The sequence below is a fragment of the Bufo bufo genome, chromosome 6 (assembly GCF_905171765.1).
Source record: "Bufo bufo chromosome 6, aBufBuf1.1, whole genome shotgun sequence".
NCBI lineage: Eukaryota > Metazoa > Chordata > Amphibia > Anura > Bufonidae > Bufo > Bufo bufo.
In genome coordinates, this window is record NC_053394.1 from 336,136,078 (window position 1) to 336,156,777 (window position 20,700).

General features: G+C 45.2%; 1 protein-coding gene across 1 annotated transcript in view; it reads left to right on the plus strand.

The window, feature by feature from the left end:
• LOC121005208 (agouti-signaling protein-like) overlaps nt 1-18,535 on the plus strand; it is a 112,155-nt gene extending 93,620 nt beyond the window's left edge. The window contains exon 4 of the mRNA XM_040437803.1: nt 18,365-18,535. Coding sequence (XP_040293737.1) covers nt 18,365-18,535 — 171 coding nt within the window. The remainder of the gene's footprint in view (nt 1-18,364) is intronic.
• The last annotated feature ends 2,165 nt before the right edge of the window (nt 18,536-20,700 follow it).

The window sequence follows — 20,700 nt, forward strand, 5'->3', positions numbered from 1 at the left end:
GTGACTATTGTCTATTGTCTCGGGGTTACCAGATGCACACAGGCTCCTGGCATACATTGAGGGGCGGTAACCAAAGTTAGTGTACATGGGTTCACCCCGATGAGGACAGTTGGCCCTTTTGTGTCCAGGCTCGTGACACCGCCAGCAAACCACTGGGGTTGGGTCTGCAGGGGGTACGTCCCGGGCGGGTTTGGCTGGCACCAGCCAGGCCTGGGGTGGAGATTTCTGGGGTTTGACTGGCAAACAACCCCCCTGCAGATTTCTGGTGGCCTCGTAGCGCTCCACCAGGTCAACCATATCTAGGGCATTACCAGGATACACCTGGCCGATCAGTGCTGGAGAGGGTACGGCAAAGCCCTCCAGAACACATCCGCTAACAGGCGGTCCAGCATAGCAGTGGGACTCCAGTACGCCAGGCTGCAGCCATTTTTGCAGCCGGTGTAGCAGATCATAATGCTGTGGTCTGGTGGGTTCAGCTGGGTTAAACTCCCACTGACGCACTCGCTGGGCCCGAACCAATACATTCACCCCCAGTCTTGCCAGAATCTCACCTTTTACGGTCAGATAGTTGGCCGCTTGGTCAGCTGGTAGGTCGAAAAACACCTGCTGGGGTCCAGACGCCAGGAACAGAGCGATGACCTCAGCCCATTGGTTTCAGGGTAACTTCTCCCGCACGGCCACCTTTTCGAACACCGCCAGATACGTCTCGACATTGGGTCATCTTAGGGATCGCCGCACAAACAGCTTTCCAGGCATCGTGAACGTTCTGGGACGCTCCTGCCGCTTGTAATGCCATCACATGCTGTAATAGCAGCTGGTTGGTTTCCTGCTGTTGTTTGTTTGACTCCTGCTGCTGCAAGTTAGCCTCCACGAGGGCTTTCACAACCTCCTCTATTTTGTCAAGGGATACGGGTCGTAACCTTGCCGGCTTGATAAAAACTAAAACTTTTCGGCCTTCAGGCCAGCCTCACTACGTTTGCCCGCATCCGACACCAAATGTGGGGATTTGCTCTGGTAGACAGGTTGGCGGACGCAGTATAGAGGCAAGGAACCAGGATGTAAATCAAACTTCAGTGTTTTATTCACACTCAACAAAAACATAACAGTCTTGGTGCTTGTTCACACACAGCAAAATAACACAGTGTTCACCTGGAATCCTAGATGTCAGTTCACACCCGGCTGAATGCTCAGCCTCAGAAAGTCCACTTGCAGGCTGTAAGACAGCCTGCTCACCTGACACACGGTCTTCAGACCTCAGCGCAGAGAGCTCCACTGTCAGAGGGAGGTAATCCACACAGCTGAGACTGCTGGCTGGGTTTTTATATCCCAGCCAAAACCCGGCCTGGAGCGTGGGGAGAACCACCCACCCTGCACGTTGGCTGCTCCCAGTAAAAGCCGGCCCGGATCGGCTTTACAGCCATACTAATTAGCAAATAGTGTCAGTCAGCACTAACTGCTGCTGACACTTAAAATTACCGGCTCTTACCTCACCGAGGCCAGGAAACTCGGTGACACATACCTTCCGTCAATGACGGACCCTTGCGCCTTCCTACAACACATTTACATGAATGTAATGATACCTTTGTCTTTTTCTTTACACTTGCAGAAGCTGGAAAAAAACTAACTTTGATTCATATGCAAATGAGCATTGGCAAGTGCACAGGGGCGGCGTTCACTGTGTTGGAACTTTTCCTTTTTTCATTGTTTCCCCGCCCCAGCCTCTGCCTATGCCCGCCCTCCTATTCCCTTTCGTCATCCTTCGGTCTGGCCGAGTTCCCGCGCCTATGCACTGCCTCACGGGGCCGGAGCATGCACACTGCGATGCCCATTGTGGGCACGGCATTGCTTTAACTACTGCGCATGCTCGTTTCGTGCCATTCACCGGCGCATGTGCCGTAGTTAAAGCAGTGCCGTGCCAACAATGGGCATCGCAGTGTGCATGCCCCGGCAAGGCAGTGCGCAGGTGCGGGATCTCGGCCATACCGAAGGACGACGCAAGTGAATAGGAGGGCGGGCATAGGCAGAGGCTGGGGTGGGGAAACTATGAAAAAAGGCAGAGCAGCCTGGGCTCCAATACGGTGAACGCCGCCCCTGGGCACTTGCGAGTGCTCATTTCCATATGAATATAAGTTCTTTTTTCAGCTTCTGCAAGTGTAGAGAAAAAGACAAAGGTACCATTACATTCATGTATAGGTGTGCTATAGGACAATGTAAGCGCTGTATATGGCCATATGGAGGTGACAGACTCCCTTTAAAGGGGTTGTCCCATCTTAAACAATGGGGGCATATCACTAGGATATGCCCCCATTGTCTGATAGGTGCGGGTCCAACCGCTGGGACCCGCACCTACAAGGATAACGGAGCGGAGAAAGTGGAGGAGGGCGCACTGCCAGAGGTGGGACCTGCACCTATCAGACAATGGGGCATATCCTAGCGATATGCCCCCATTGTCTAAGATAGGATAACCCCTTTAACAGACATTCTTTTTTTTTGGTGGGGGGTGGAATAAGCGCAAAACTGCACAACACGTGTTCTACAATCAATCTAGCATAGCATATAGAATACTAGTGTGAAGCCCTTTGTCAGGGCATCTCAAATAGTTAAAGGATATGGACACCTTTGTAAAAAAAAAAAAAATTACGCTAATTAATTTATTTTGTGGAGAAAATAATTTCTCCAATTGGTTGTGTTTATTTATCTTTGTTCGTTTTCCTTCTACAGCCTGCTGTGCTTCCTATGCACAGTAGGCTGCTCTTAGTAAGTTTACAGAGAATCTGTCATCTGACGGATTCTCTGTAACTCCTTCTTGCTCAACACTGGAGCACGCACTGTCTCTCCCCAGCAATGCCCCCCCTGCCCCTCTTCCTCCTTCAGGATGACAGAGTGGTGCAGACTGTCAGCTGTAACATAACCATTGGGCTGCTGCTCTGCTGTGTCAGCGGCCCAATGCTTGAATAGATAATGTGGGGAACATGTCCCCAACCCCATCCCCCCTGTTCAGGATGGCCATCTGTGCCCCGCCCCCCACTCTGGATGGCCGGCGCAATGTCAAATCACCCCCCCCCCTTCCTTCAGGATGCAGCGGCGTCCTGCATCCCTTATGCCCCCTCCCCCTTGTCAATGCTGGACACATAAACCCATAACTGCCCCCCCCAGTTCAGGGTGGCGGCCAAGCAGCGAGCGGTGTAAGTCACCCCTCCTCCCCTCCAGGACAGTGCGGCAGCACAGAACTCTCCTTCCCCAACCAGCCTCCCGTTCAGGATGACCGAGCGGAGCAGAGCGTCAGCTGTAACACACAGCTGACACTCTGCTTGAAACCGCCGACATCGGTGCTGACACTGATGTTGGCTGTTTAACCCCATCCTTAGGGCCCGCTGTATGGAAGGGGCTAACCATCGGGCCGCTGCGCTGTTGTAGCAGAATCCCGATGGTTACCATGGCAACTGGGCGCCTTCACATGCATTAGGCTTGCCATGGTATATCTGAGCCTGATCAGGCTCCTGCTAAAGGCAGGAGCCTGATCAGGCTAAGTGTAATTGAAAATACACGGCAGTACACTATACAGTGTACTGCAGTGTATTGTAGAGGCATCAGACCCACTGGATCTTCAAGAACCAAGTGGGTCTGGGTCAAAAAAGTTTAAGGCTACTTTCACACTCATGGATGGATCCCTTTAGATAATACAACCGTCTGTATCCATTCTGAACGAATCAGTTTGTATTATCTTTAACATAGCCAAGACGGATCTGTCTTGAACACTATTGAAAGTCAATGGAGGACGGATCCGTTTTCTATTGTGCCAGATTGTGTCAGTGAAATCCGTCCCCATTGACTTATATTGTGTGCCAGGACGGATCCGTTTGGCTCAGTTTCATCAGACGGACACCAAAACTCTGCAAGCAGCGTTTTGGTGTCCGTCTCCAAAGAGGAATGGAAACTGAACTGATGCAAACTGATGCATTCTGAGCGGATCCTTTCCCATTCAGAATGCATTAGAATGCAAACTGATCAGTTTTGGACCGCTTGTGAGAGCCCTGAACTGAAAGAGTGTGAAAGTAGACAAAAAAAAAAGTGTAAAAAGTAAAAAAAAAAAAAGGAAAAAAAACATACTTTATCCGCACATATACAATTGGTTAAAAATAAAAATAAATTTAAATACTAAACATGTTTTGTATCGCCGCATCCGTAACAACCTGATCTGTAAAAGGATCATGTTACTTTCCCCGCAGGGTGAACGCCATAGAAAAAAACTATGATAGAATTTAAATTTTGCCCACCTCACTTCCCGAAAAATGGTATGAGTCATATGCACCCAAATTAGCACCAATTAAACTGTCACCTCATTCCGCAAAAAATGAGCCTCTACCTATGACAATTGCCCAAAAAATATAGAAAATATAGCTTTCAGAAAATGGAGACACAAAAACATGATTTTTTTTCAAAAATGCTTTTATTGTGTAAAAAAAATAATAATATATGCACATATTAGGTATTGCCGCGTCCGTAACGACCTGCTCTATAAAAACATCATGTGATCTAACCCGTCTGGTGAATGCTGTAAAATGTGCCAAAAAAGCTATTTTTTATTACCTTACATCACAAAAACTGTAATACCAAGCGATCAAAAAGTCATGTGTCCCAAAATGGTACCAATCAAACCGTCATCTCATTTCGCAAAATTGAGACCCTTATAACATGGTTATAAGGGAAAATAATAGCATTCTGAATACAGAATGCATAGTACAATAGGGCTGGAGTGGTTAAAATAAAATTTAAAAAAATGTAACTCACCTTAATCCACTTGTTCGTGCAGCCGGCATCTCTTCTGTCTTCTTTTGTGAAGAATAGGACCTTTGATGACATCACTACGTTCATCACATGGTCCGTCACATGATCCATCACCATAGTGATGGATCATGTGACGGACCATGTGATGAGCGTAGTGACGTCATCAAAGGTCCTATTCCTCACAGAACAAGACAGAAGAAATGCCGGCTGCGCGAACAAGTGGATTAAGGTGAGTTAAATAATTAGCCCTATTGTACTATGCATTCTGTATTCAGAATGCTATTATTTTCCCTTATAACCAAGTTATAAGGGGAAATAATACAATCTACACTACAACTAACCTAAACCTGAACTTCTGTGAAGAAGTTCGGGTCTGGGTACCACAGTCAGTTTTTTATCACGTGCGTGCAAAACTGACTGTAATTGCGTTCCTACTTGCACGGGTTTGCCGCAATGCACCGGGACGCATCCGGATCTAATCCGGACACGCTCGTCTGCAAGGGGCCTAAGTCTTTCAGAAAATGGAAACACAAAAACATGATTTAACCGCCTCCGGACCGCCTAACGCAGGATTGCGTTCCGGAGGCGGTCGATTCATTCCTCCTGGACGCGCCGGCGCTTCATCTCGCGAGACGCGAGATTACGCTCACAGCCGGCCCGCGCATGCGCATCGCGGGCCTGCAAAAGTTAGAGGACAAGTTCGTCATCAGCCTGCCAGCGACGATCATTGGCTGATGATTTTCAAAAAAACGAATCACAAGCCAGTTAACACATTATATTTATAAATGGCTTCTGTGCTCCTCTGCTGGTCCTTTTCGTCGGTTAGTCCCAGCAGAGGAGCACACATCACTGTGAGTACACACCAACACTACACTTAGCCCCAGATCACCCCCCATCACCCCAATTAACCCCTTGATCACCCCTTGATCGTCCCTGTCAATCACCTAGTGAAAGGGAAAAAAGTGATCAGTGTAAACTGTCACTTTTTTTTTCACTAGTATTGACGGTTAGGTTTAGGATAGTTTAGGCCCCTTTGTTAGGTAGTTAGCATCGGTTAGCGCCCAGCCCACCGCACCGCAGTCACTGATTCGCTGATTAGCGTATCGCTAATCAGCATTGGTACTTTTATAGTATCTGTAAGTGATCAGAACTGATCACAGTCAGATCTGTAATAGTATTAGTGTCACCTTAGTTCGCCCTCCACCCAAAATGCAGTGTTTGCCCGATCAGGCCTGATCGGTCACCCACACGTGCGTTCAACCACGCCCGCCCAGCCGCAGTGAAAATTTTTTTTATTTTTTTTTGATCACTGCACAATCACTTTACAAGCGGTGCGGCGATAAAAAAAAATCAGTTTTGATATTTTTTTTATCAATCGCAGCGGCTTCCGGTACTTCGCTAGCCTCCCATTTGTAAGACAGGCTTGCTTTTTTTCTTGGGTAGTCTCAGGGAATACCCCCTAAGTTTAGTTGACCAAATGGCAAATAAGGGGTATTCTTCTGAAGAGGCCTACAGGATTCTGACCCAGTCGGATGAGGAATGGGAACCCTCATCTGACGAATCCAGCGGGTCAGAATACGAACCTGTAGAAAGCAGTGTCAGTCTGACCCAAAGTTCGGACGAGGAGGTTGAGGTCCCTAATACCATCAGGCGTACCCGGCCCCGTGTTGCTAGACCACAGGTTGCGCAGGATCCGCTTCAAGGGCAGCAGAGTGGGGCTGGCGCTGTCGGATTACGTAGTGAGGCATACACCAGCAGCGCAGCCCATCCTGGACCTAGTACCAGCACTGCCGTACAACATGGTGAAGTGGCGAGCACCAGAAGGGCAGTTGAAGCTGGTACGGTGGCACGTGCATTAGTTCCCCCGTCGCAGCCACCGCACAGACAGGCCCGTAGAGCCCCTAGAGTCCCTGAGGTGCTGGCAAACACTGATTGGCAGCCCCCAACTTCAGACACACCTGTAGTTCCCCCTTTCACCGCCCAGTCTGGAGTTCGGGTTGAGACAGCTCAAATCGGATCGGCACTGGAGTTTTTTGAGCTGTTCTTGACTGCGGAGCTCTTGGACTTAGTCGTGGCAGAAACAAATCAGTATGCCACTCAATTTATAGCCACCAACCCGGGAAGCTTTTATGCCCAGTCTTTCCGGTGGAAACCCGTCCAAGTTTCTGAATTTAAAACTTTTCTGGGCCTTCTCCTTAACATGGGCCTGACAAAAAAACATGAATTGCAGTCATATTGGTCCACGAACCCAATTCATCACATGCCCATGTTCTCTGCTGCCATGTCCAGGACACGATTTGAGACCATCCTGCATTTCCTGCACTTTAGCGACAACAGCACCTCTCGTCCCAGAGGCCACCCAGCTTTTGACCGGCTCCACAAAATTCGGCCCCTCATAGACCACCTTAACACCAAATTTGCAGATTTGTATACCCCTGAGCAAAACATCTGCATAGACGAGTCCCTTATACATTTTACCGGGCGTCTTGGCTTCAAACAATACATCCCAAGCAAGCGCGCCCGGTATGGGGTCAAATTGTATAAACTCTGTGAAAGGGCCACAGGCTATACGCACAAATTTCGTGTCTATGAGGGTAAAGATCAGACCCTGGAGCCGGTCGGTTGCCCTGACTACCTGGGGAGCAGTGGGAAGACAGTCTGGGACTTGGTGTCACCCTTATTTGGCAAGGGGTACCATCTTTATGTGGACAATTTTTACACAAGTGTGCCCCTCTTCAGGCATTTGTTCCTAGAACAGATTGGCTGCTGTGGCACCGCGCGACCTAGTCGCCGGGGCTTCCCCCAACGGCTCGTTACCACCCGTCTTGCAAGGGGGGAGAGGGCTGCCTTGTGTAATGAAGAACTGCTCGCGGTGAAAGGAAGAGACAAGCGTGACATTTACATGCTCTCTTCCATTCACGCAGACACGACAATACAAATAGAACGGGCAACCAGTGTCATTGAAAAGCCCCTCTCAGTCCACGACTATAATTTGCTCATGGGAGGGGTGGACTTCAATGACCAGATGTTGGCTCCTTATTTAGTTTCCCGACGCACCAGATGCTGGTATAAGAAGGTGTCTGTATATTTGATTCAATTAGCTGCATATAATAGTTTTGTTCTCTACAGTAAAGCTGGGAGAACAGGATCCTTCCTCAAATTTCAGGAAGAGATCATCGAGAACCTCTATCCAGGAGGTTCCGTGGCCCCATCCACCAGTGTAGTGAGCCGTCTACACGAGTGACATTTCTCCAGTGTCGTTTCTGGTACCTCAACCCAAGCGCCACCCCGAAAAAGATGTTGTGTCTGTAGCAGGAGTGGAATAAGGCGTGACACCCGCTATTTCTGTTCTGAATGCCCTGACCACCCTGCCCTATGCTTAGGGGAGTGTTTCCGGAAGTACCACACACAGGTACACTTAGCATAGGGATTGCGTTATACAGGACAGGCACACAGTGCTATTAGGGCCCTTTCACTCACAGCTGCTGCAAACCTCTCCTTTCACCTGGGACAAAGTGCATAATGTACTTCGCCACATCTCTGGGTGATTTGCGCTTTGCACATTGTCCCATGGGGAAGGAGAGGTTTGTCCTATAAAGGTAAAAAAAAATAAAAAAAAATACCGGTAAGCAAAAAAGTTAATGTTCTGTTCAAAAAGTTAAATAAAGTTTATAAAAGTTAATGTTCAAATGTTATATAAAGTTAATGTTAATAAATTTATTGCATTGCGGCCTGGTTTTTTCTTTTTTTTTTTTTTTTACCTTCTAGGTGGACCAACCGATGAACGAGCTGCAGCACTGATGAGCATTCTGACAGAAGCATTGCGCTGCTGTCAGATTACACAAAAGTCGGTGTATGCGGCGCTGCAAGATGAGATTTCTCCTCTGCAGTAAAAAAGATACGTTTGCCAGGGCATATGAGCTGAGGGGCGGTGTTCATATGCTTTGGCAAACACTTTGCATATAAAAAAAAATCAAAAAAAAAATCCCGGCAATGATTTGTTCATCCGCATCAATTGATGTGAATGGAGAAATCGGGTTTGCCAGGGCATACGAGATAAGTGGGTTTGGATGTTGGGCGGAGCTCCTATGTCCTGGCAGACGCCTTACCCCTAATTTTTATTTTTTTGGCAGAGATTTTTTCATCCACATTGATCGATGCGAATGAAGAAATCTGTGTCGTTCATTTTTTCTTTCAGCCCAGAGGCTGAACGGAAAAAAAATCTCATTATCCGTATGCTCAATATAAGGAGAATAGCAGAAACTCCTAATGCTGGCCATACATGTAATGATTGCGGAGACCCTCAAATGCCAGGGCAGTACAAACACCCCACAAATGACCCCATTTTGGAAAGAAGACACCCCAAGGTATTCGCTGAGGGGCATATTGAGTCCATGAAAGATTGAAATTTTTGTCCCAAGTTAGCGGAAAGGGAGACTTTGTGAGAAAAAAACAAAAAAATATCAATTTCCGCTAACTTGTGCCAAAAAAAAAAATCTTCTATGAACTCGCCATGCCCCTCATGGAATACCTTGGGGTGTCTTCTTTCCAAAATGTGGTCACATGTGGGGTATTTATACTGCCCTGGCATTTTAGGGGCCCTAAAGCATGAGAAGAAGTCTGGAATCCAAATGTCTAAAAATGCCCTCCTAAAAGGAATTTGGGCCCCTTTGCCCACCTAGGCTGCAACAAAGTGTCACACATGTGGTATCGCCGTACTCAGGAGAAGTAGAAAATGTGTTTTGGGGTGTCTTTTTACATATACCCATGCTGGGTGAGATAAATATCTCTCTAAAATGACAACTTTGTATAAAAAAATGGAAAAAGTTGTCTTTTAGAGAGATATTTCTCTCACCCATCATGGGTATATGTAAAAAGACACCCAAAAAAACATTGCCCTACTTCTCCTGAGTACGTAAATACCACATGTGTGACACTTTTTTGCAGCCTAGGTGGGCAAAGGGGCCCAAATTCTAAAGAGCACCTTTAGGATTTCACAGGGCATTTTTAACACATTTGGATTTCAAACTACTTCTCACGCATTAGGGCCCCTAAAATGCCAGGGCAGTATAACTACCCCACAAGTGACCCCATTTTGGAAAGAAGACACCCCAAGGTATTCCGTGAGGGGCATGGCGAGTTCCTAGAATATTATTTTTTTTTGGCACAAGTTAGCGGAAAATGATAATTTTTTATTTTCATTTTTTTCTTACAAAGTCTCATATTCCACTAACTTGTGACAAAAAATAAAAACTTCCATGAACTCACCATATAGAAATGTAGAAATTTATATAGGAATATATAAAAAGTGAAAAATGTCATTTTTTTGCAAACATTTCGGTAAATTTTGATTAATAACAAAAACAGTAAAAATGTCAGCAGCAATGAAATACTACCAAATGAAAGCTCTATTAGTGAGAAAAAAAGGAGGTAAAAATCATTTGGGTGGTAGAACTTACCATGACCGCGCAATAAACCGTGAAAGTAGTGTAGTGCAGAATTGTAAAAAGTGCTCTGGTCATTAAGGGTGTTTAAGCTAGGGGAGCTGAGGTGGTTAAAAAATAAAAAAAAATTAAAAATATACATATTAGGTATTGACGCGTCTTTACGACCTGCTCTAAAAAATATCACATTATCTACTCTCTCAGGTGAACATTGTAAAAAACATAAATTAAAACTCTGCCATAACAGCCATTTTTGGTTACCTTGCCTCACAAAAAGAGTAATATATATATATATATATATATATATATATACACACACAATGCACAACTACCTCTAGCAAAAAATGTCTATACCGCAGGATTAACCCTAATAAAATATACAGTACAGACCAAAAGTTTGGACACACCTTCTCATTCAGAGAGTTTTAGTTATTTTCATGACTATGAAGGCATCAAAACTATGAATTAACACATGTGGAATTATATACATAACAAACGAGTGTGAAACAACTGAAAATATGTCATATTCTAGGTTCTTCATAGTAGCCACCTTTTGCTTTGATTACTGCTTTGCACACTCTTGGCATTCTCTTGATGAGCTTCAAGAGGTAGTCCCCTGAAATGGTCTTCCAACAGTCTTGAAGGAGTTCCCAGAGATGCTTAGCACTTGTTGGCCCTTTTGCCTTCACTCTGCGGTCCAGCTCACCCCAAACCATCTCGATTTGGTTCAGGTCCGGTGACTGTGGAGGCCAGGTCATCTGGCGCAGCACCCCATCACTCTCCTTCATGGTCAAATAGCCCTTACTTTCAAAGTTTTCCCAATTTTTCGGCTGACTGACTGACCTTTATTTCTTAAAGTAATGATGGCCACTCGTTTTTCTTTACTTAGCTGCTTTTTTCTTTCTATAATACAAATTCTAACAGTCTATTCAGTAGGACTATCAGCTGTGTATCCACCTGACTTCTCCTCAACGCAACTGATGGTCCCAACCCCATTTATAAGGCAAGAAATCCCACTTATTAAACCTGACAGGGCACACCTGTGAAGTGAAAACCATTTCAGGGGACTACCTCTTGAAGCTCATCAAGAGAATGCCAAGAGTGTGCAAAGCAGTAATTAAAGCAAAAGGTGGCTACTTTGAAGAACCTAAAATATGACATATTTTCAGTTGTTTCACACTTGTTTGTTATGTATATAATTCCACATGTGTTAATTCATAGTCATGAAAATAAAGAAAACTCTTTGAATGAGAAGGTGTGTCCAAACTTTTGGTCTGTACTGTATATATATACTGTATATATATATATATATATACACAGGAAAAATGGCGGCACTGGAACACAATCAAAGAAAAAGAGGGTGCACGTATCCAGGGGATTAGGCTTCTTACCCCAATATGTAATCCAGAAAAGTAGGCGGCACTCCGAGAAAGATGACAAGTGAACTTTATTCACCCAGGTGGTGCAACGTTTCGGTTCTTCACTAGAACCTTTTTCAAGCAAAGTAACAACTCAAATCACAACATTATATACAGGTGAATTAATTAGCATGTTCAACATGTGACCACACTCCACCCAGTGGGTGTGTTACAAAACATGATCAGCCAATACCAACAGTGTATATATCCAAAAAGAAAAAAAGAGAAACCAAATGTACATACATTGAAGCATACATGAGAAAAATATTTTTTTGCATATAGAAATCATTAGTGATATACATATTTGTAGACAGTGTATCCATAATCACAAACTGTACCGATCAATTACAGAGTCGATCCGCCCAATAGTGCACTGTGATGTGATAAACTGTAAGGAGACATAGCAGAGAGGATGGGGAAACGATCGAAAAAACATACAAGAGGGACAAGAAGAAACCTGCCATGCCGTTGTTCCGCGTTGTTTGTATTCCACTGCGCAAACGCAGTATCGCACCATTCTCGGAGTGCCGCCTACTTTTCTGGATTATATATATATATATATATATATATATATGTGTGTATAACAATTGCAGCATATCAGGCCAAATATAAATATGGAGGTGCAGGCCAATCTATCCGGCAACAATTCTAGGACAAGACAGACTGACACCCAGGGGGGTCAGTCTGTCTTGTGCCTTGCTATGTGTAGTCCGTTGCTGCTGAACCAGGGTTTTTTTCCATCTGCCCTTCTGTGTGGTGTTGCCTGGTAAAGCATTGATTTTATATCCTTGTCCATGTCCATATCCTTGTCCATGCCTTGCCCTTGTTTTGCCTGGCAGTGCTAAACTGCTTCTGATCCTGTCTGGTCCATGTCTAGCCTGGCAGTGCCTAACTGTTTATGATCCAATCTATTCCATGTCTGTCCTGCGGTGCCTTACTGCTTCTGTTCCTGTCCTGTGTATCTCCTGCCTTTGTGAGAGGGCTCCTGGGTTCTTCAGAGGGAGGATCTCTAGTCTGTGTGCTACTCTACCTGTGACAGCCATGCTTCTGTTTCGCATAGGGTCCAGACATCTGCTTGTGTGCTGGTTCCCGTTTGTCTTGTCTGTTCCATGTCCTGTGTTTGTTTGGGTTCCAGTCCTGTTGTTGTCTGTGGTTCTCTGCAGGTTTGCGGCCAAGTGTACCAGGACCTATCTCGAGGTGCAGCCAGTGAGCCCTTGGCCAAGTTCATCCCCAACAGCAGGGGCTCTGTGAAGAACGGGGCTCGCTGGTTCTCCACCCTCTGGGTTTGGCTTCCTGCCTTGACAGTGCACTTGGTTCAGTTGTAGTGCTACCACTATTTCCTGCTTTTTCTTTTACTGCCATGTTCCTTTATTACATGCGTAATAAAGTATTTTTTTGGTCCCTGGTCTGTTTCTGCCTGTGTCCTGTTTGCAAGACGTTCTGGAGGTCTGCCCTGTCCTCTGGAAAGTGACAATTAAGCATCAGGCCTCAATCATCTCTTTCTGTTTATTTTATTCTCAACATGGTTCCATTTTTTGGGTGGTTGTTCAATATAATTACCAGCATATAGGTGATCACTAGACCAATACTTAGGCTAGTGCACAACATTATCTGTGGGTGATAAATTTAGGCCTAAATCTGTTTCAATTTATTTCTGTTTCCACATGGTTCCAATAATTTTTTTTGGGGCTGTTGAATTTATTCAAACCAGCATATACATGAGTATTACACCAATACACAGGGTAGCGCACAAAATTATCTGTGCGTGATAACGAATTTAGGCTTAAATCCATTTCCATTTATTTCTGTCTCCACATAAATAATTGGGGGTTGGTGAAAATGATTAAAACCAGCATATACATGTTTATTACACCAATACAAAGGGTAGCACACATTATCTGTGAGGCCCAAAAATGACAGGGCTACCAAAGGGTTTCCAACGAATGACCCAGAGCCAGAAAGTGGCTAGTAGTATCACCAGCTAGCCAGCCAGCCAGAATTAATAGTAGTAGTAGTAGTAAGCTTCCGTTATACCTGCTTTGGAAAGGCGCAACATTATCGTAGAGGATAAAGAGGATGAGAATGTCCTCCTCTCAGTCACAGCAGGATGATGTAGAGGTTACTTTAGAGACTGACACTGTGCTATGGAACTAAGAGTCACAGTGGTCCACCTGCTCATCTTCCTTGCAGCTCGTGAGAAGACTTTCAGTGGAGCTCTCTTATGGCAAGCAAATGCCTGCCGCTAGCGTGTCCGAAAAAGAGGCCCCCCGCAGAGTTGTCCCCCCCTATCGAGCCGCCACAAGCAGCAGGAGCCGCAGCAGAAGTAGCAGCAGTAGCCATTTCAGTCTCCTCAACATGATGGAGAAGTTTTTCCACGTGCCATGCCAGGCTGAGGCCAGTCCTCAATGCCCAGGTTCAGGCCTACCTACAATCCGGCCTGGATTTCTGAGCAGACAGACTGGAACAGTGGCCGAACTGGCACAGCACGATCTCTTTCTTCTTTCTTGACCATTTTCCATTGTCATCTCGGACATGGTTATCAGCACTGTGGGAATGAGGGGGAGGTGGTGACACCCAAACGGACCAGGTTGTCTTCTGCCAGTGTCCAAAACATCACTTTTGTCAAAATGAACCAAGCCTGGATTCGGAAGGATTTTCAGACTCCTCCAACTGAGGCCGATGAATAGATCTGGTCTTACTGATGATGCCCCATCTTGCCACTGTTGCTGCCTGCCTACCTCCATCATGCCACCACCATCATCATGCCACTGCTGAAGCCTGCTGACCATCATGTCCTGTAGAGCTGCTGCTGCTCCCTCCATCATGCCACTACCGCCATCATGCCACTGCTGCGGCCTGTCGACTATCATCTTCCATAAGACTGCTTCTGCCGCCATCGCGCTGCTGCCTGCCTGCCAACATGGACCATGTGGCTACTGCTGCTGCCCCTCATTGTGAATCACCTACTGCCACTACTATCACTACTACTACTACTATTACTACTACTACCCACAGCTGACCTACTGCTTTATATGTTCCATGCTATGCTGCTTCTGCTGCCGCTACCATTGCGGCCATGTGCCTTTTATTATCCTACCCTTTCAACAACCACACTGCACTGCTGCTGCTCCCAATTAAAAGGGAGAATTATTTTCAGGCTTGTTCACAACGAGCTATGTTTTCTTCTGACAATCAACACTTGTCCGTCTCGTATAGACAGGCATTCTGACCCCATAACACCATGTGTATTTAAACACCATCTTCCCCTGACAAGGGACAATCTTTGGAAGCTTTGGAATATGGAAAAGAAAAACACATGTGCCGATTAGAGATGTCCCTAACTATTCGCCGGCGAATAGTTCCCGGCGAACATAGCTTGTTCGCGTTCGCCGCGGCAGGCGAAAATATGCGATGTTCGGTCCGCCCCCTATACGTCATCATTGAGCAAACTTTGACCCTGTACCTCACAGTCAGCAGACACATTCCAGCCAATCAGCATACCCTCCCTCCCAGACCCTCCCACCTCCTTTCAAATAGCAAGGACAGCATCCATTTTAGGGACAGCATCCATCTTAGATTCATTCTGAAGCTGCAGTGTCACAAATTTGACTAAGTTGTAATCGCAATGCGATTAATGCAGGTTATATTAATCGCTTAGCGAATTCAACTTGGGCTGGGTTCCTAATGGTTGTATTGCTAGAATATAACGAAGATTGAGAATATAGTGCTATATTCATTATATTCGTCAATTCTAGCAATACAACCATTAGGAACTCAGATCTAAGTTGTAATCACAATGCGATTAATACAGGTTATATTAATCGCAATTGCGAATTCAACTTAGAGCTGGGTTCCTAATGGTTACAGTGGCGTTTTTACTAAATCACCCAGTGCGGTAGAAAATGGTGTCACCCCTGCCCCCCCCTACCAGACCGAAGCCATAATAAAGAAATAGAGAAAAAAAAAAGAAGTCACTAAGTCAGCTCCAATCAGATATCTGCATAGACCCAGAGTCTTGGTCTATGTGCAGATATCTGATTGGAGCTGACTTCTTATTTTCTCTTTTGCACATAAACGTTTAAACTATATTCCTTAGTAAAAATGACCAGTCCACAACATGTGGGTCTATATTTATGAGGGCCCCCCTGAGCAAAGATTAGTAAATGTGGCCGGGTGGCCCCCGCCCACAGTTCAACCCAACCCCTTATGTCTCCTGGCCTGGGGCCATCTCTATAATAATCCACAGTAATTTATGAATGGGGTTAGGTTATTAACTTATTATTATTGGGGTATTATTAAAATAATTTGGTCTATAAAGTCAGAGCCGCTCTAGCTACCTCCTCCTCCCGGCACCAGAGACTCCTGCAGGGCAGCTGCCGCGGCGCCCCACCACTCCACCAGGCTGCAGTGAGTCACACCCCCACCCCCCTTTACCACGTGACGGCGCGACCAATACAACCATTATGAACTCAGACCTAAGTTGTAATCACAATGCGATTAATACAGGTTATATTAATCGCATTGCGAATTCAACTTAGAGCTGGGTTCCTAATGGTTGTATTGCTAGGATATAACGAAGATTGAGAATATAGTGCTATATTCGTTATATTCGTCAATTCTAGCAATACAACCATTAGGAACTCAGATCTAAGTTGTAATCGCAATGCGATTAATGCAGGTTATATTAATCGCATTGCGAATTCAACTTACCACACTCTGCGTCAACTACGTAATTTTCCATGGGAGTTTTGCCATGGATCCCCCTCCGGCATGCCACAGTCCAGGTGTTAGTCCCCTTGAAACAACTTTTCCATCACTATTGTGGCCAGAAAGAGTCCCTGTGGGTTTTAAAATTCGCCTGTCTATTGAAGTCTATGGCGGTTCGCCCGGTTTTCCCGTTCGCGAACATTTGCGGAAACTCGCGTTCGCCGTTCGCGAACGGAAAATTTTATGTTCGCGACATCTCTAGTGCCGATGCGGGGAGGGGGGGGAGATAACAAAAGAGATAACAAGTCTTGCTAAAAAAAAGACTAGACGGTGTTAAATACCAATGTTCGGGTCAATTGAAGTAGCTTCAGTTCTGTCCAAATTGATTCGGGTCCGAAGCAAGCTTTTTAAAAAAATTTGAACCATATCTGGAGTGGTTTGCACATCTCTCGTTTATATATCCTGCTAAAAAAACTATTTTGCATATTCATGCAGATACTATACATGGAGAAATCCAGCCCAGTAGTTTGCTATAATAAACTTTTAGTCCCAAAAACATACACTGACAGGCTGATATTACCTAGTTTCAAATGTCATAATTAGCTTAAAACTTTTCTAGTCTAATATATAAAGCTGAGTGTATGTGTGTATGTATGTCCGCTAAAGGAATCCGCACCGTCGCATTTACAATCACAAAATTTGGCGCACAGGTACATCATGTGTCTGGAAATGTTTTAAACCAGGTCTCAGCTCTCTAGGAAGTACCATTCCTGAGATATTCCCAAAAAATACATTAGCCAATAGAAGCTTGGTCACATGACCCATATCAGCCAATAGAAGCTCGCAGGCCGTTAGCCTCCACATGCACAGTTTTACTCCAGGTTTCCATAACAACCCAGCCATTTTTCTTCACTGCTGTAGGAGAGCTTTAAAGGAAATCTGTCACCAGGATAATCGCTATTGAAGTAAAGCCATGGCCTAATAGCACTTAGTACCTTATCTCAAGATGTGCCTTTTTTCCAGCAATAGATGTTTTTATCCTCTGAAAATCCAGTTTATTTGGTATGCAAATGAGCCAGTAAGGTGCCCAGAGGGGCGTCACTCTTGCAGGAAGGAGCCCAGACACGCTCCCTGCCACAATGTGTCCCTCAAAAGACAAACTTAAAACCCCACCCCCAGGTCCCTCTAAGCCACGCCCATGATCCGGTTAGACCACGCCCCCTCCCACTTCTCAGCCAATGGGGATTGAAAAAATAAAGGTAAAAATCAACTTCTGTCAGCTGCAGGGGTGGGAGGAACGGTGACTTTCTTCCTGCAGCTCACACTCAGACAGCACAGTGCTGAGAGTGAGCGGTTCAAAAGAACATCCCTGTGTCCGTCCAGGCCCTGCACCAGACAGAGGACAGGGAGTCTGAAAGCCGGACTGTCCGGCCTAAAATTGGACCTCTGGCCACCCTAGGGGCAGGCTGCTGTGGAGGTCAAAGTTAAGGGGATGGTCCGCTATGGAGATCAGTGTTAAGGGGCAGATTGCTGTAAAGACCACTGTTAAGGAGCGGGCCCCTGTGGGGGTCACTGTTAAGGGGGTGGTGTGCTGTGAAACTCACTGTTAAAGGGGAAGGTTGCTGTAAAGGTCAAAGTTAAGGGGGTGGGCTGCTGTGGAGGTCCAATTTTAAGGGACTGGGCACTGTGGGAGGGGGTCATTGTTAAGGGGTGGGGGGCTATGGAGGTCACTGTTAAGAGGGTGGGGTGCTATAGATGTCACTGTTATAGTGGACAGTGTTGATATATTTTAACAACACACACAAACATTAAATGAAATAGATTAAATATACCCGAGCGAAGACAGGTCCTTCAGCTGGGGGGGGGGGGGGGTAGTTATGCTAGAATGAGAACTCATACAAAAAATCTTGCACTCTTGTATTTCTTGTATTGCACAACTTGAAATTTTGTATAGGCTAACAAGTTTGTTTGTTTTTGCTGAAATTGTTTTTAATACTTGCATTGCAGAAAAAGGATGTTCCTGAAAAGAAGAAGACATGGACACCACCTCCCAACTGTGTGCCTCTTAAATCTAGCTGTAAGCCACCTGCACCACCCTGCTGTGATCCCTGCGCTTTCTGTTACTGCCATTTCTTCAAAACTGTCTGCATCTATAAGATGGGTTATCCAAATTGCTAAAATACAACTTAGGCGACTTTCACATTAGTGTTTTCAATTCCGCTATTGAGATCCGTCATAGGATCTCAATAGCGGAAGAAAACGCTTCAGTTTTGTCCCCATTCATTGTCAATGGGGACAAAACTGAACTGAACGAAACGGAATGCTCCAAAATGCGTTCCATTTGGTTGCGCTCCCATCGCGGACAGAATGCAAGCAGCGTTTTTCTGTCCGCGATGTGGTGCAGAGCAAGATTTCTCTGACACAATAGAAAACTGATCCGTCCCCCATTGACTTTCAATTGTGTTCGTGACGGATCCGTCATGGCTATAGAGGACATAATACAACCGGATCCGTTCATGACGGATGCATGTGGTTGTATTATGGTAACGGAAGCGTTTTTGAAGATCCATGACGGATCCGCAAAAAGCGCTAATGTGAAAGTAGCCTTACTATAGCAATACAAGAAGCAGCCTAGTAATATTTTAACAGCAGTTGTTTAGCTTTAATTGATTTATTACCATGCTAATATATAATGGGATGTTTCCCGTTTAGACATCTGCTCTTTCTGAACGTAAGACTTCCCCCTTACGCAACTCTCCGAGACTGACAGCGTTCTATGAATACACACTTATATAGGGAGTGCTAATATGCTGCATGAAGATGCACTTCCCTTTAAAATGCAATTTACACTGTATCTAGTACTTGTGACGTCTGCGAGAAATGTTATCAATCTATGCATTGAATGCACACAGAGTGACAAGGCTGCTGGTGCCAGAGAAAAAGGTATGGTAGATTGTATACTGCTGTAGATAAGTGAGATCTGGTATTGACACTGGGGCGACATAAGCAGGACAGAAGACACTAAATGACATGAAACATTGATCCCTCATTTAGTATTATCTGATTGAGAAAATTAGAAAAACATTATAATTCTCACCTTTAACATCCTATAGTTCCATTTTCTCTGCTTGAAGGATCTCTCAGCCTCCAAAAATCCATCTAGTGTAAAACAGTAAATACTAGACAGCAACAGGGTTGCCAACCTCGCAGACATTTCTGGACAGTCCCTAAAATAGTTCACTTTTTCCTGTGTCCGTGAAAAAAAAATTGATGTGTCCGTGATTTTTTTAAAACTGGTGTTACTTGACTAGATCACTTTGATGGCAATTATCATCATTTGTCTCACTTCAGCAAATGGCATTTATCATGCAGACAACGTTACTACAACGTATCATGATTGCCTATAGTACCTCCTTAGCTGGCTTGATTCATTTTCCCATTACATTATACACTGCTTGTTTCCATGGTTACAACCACCCTGCAATCCAGAAGTGGTGGTTGCGCTTGCCCACTATAGGAAAAAGCGCCAATCCATATGCACTCCCATGGTGAAGACCACCAGAGAAGCCGTCTAATATGTGTGGCACGAACTATAATAGATGCAGTGTGTAAAGATAAATAGTATGTACAGCAGTGTATGGATATGTGAGGTACAAGGTATAATAGATGCAGTGGAAACAGGTATATAGTATGTATAGCAGTGTACAGATATGTGTGGTCAGTTATACATTATGGCCACTGTGTAAGGTATATGAGGTTTTGGGGGTTATAGTTGTCTGAAATACTACATATGAGTGGGATATGAGGTACTCAGTTAGGCATCCTGCACATTCACTTTAATGGGTTTGCGATCCACCTGTTCCGCAAAAAGATAGGACATGTTCTTCCATAGGGTTCCGTTCCGTGTTTCCGTTCCGCACCATTCCACATCTCCGGATTTGTGGACCCATTGAATTGAATTGGTCCGCATCTGTGATGTGGAATGCCACAGAACAGCGCCCGTGTATTGCGGATCCGCAAACACGTTTGTGTGCAGGAGGCCTTATAATGTTGCACTTTTGAGGTATAAGAATTAATGAAGCATAAGGTCCTTCTTCTGCGTAAAAAAAAAAAAGGGAATGGGGGGCGCAAAGGAAGAAAAAAAAAAATCGGAGTTCCTTCTTTTACCCAGTTCATTCAAGACTCAATGGAGATCTTATCTTGCAGTTCTTCTCCATGCTGTTGAGGGTTCAAGGACCTCTGATGATGTCATCACAGGTCCTGGCAGATATACCTTTGCTAGATGTCATCACAGGTCCTGGCAGTTGCTTTGTCATCACAGGTCCTGGCAGTTGCTTTACTAG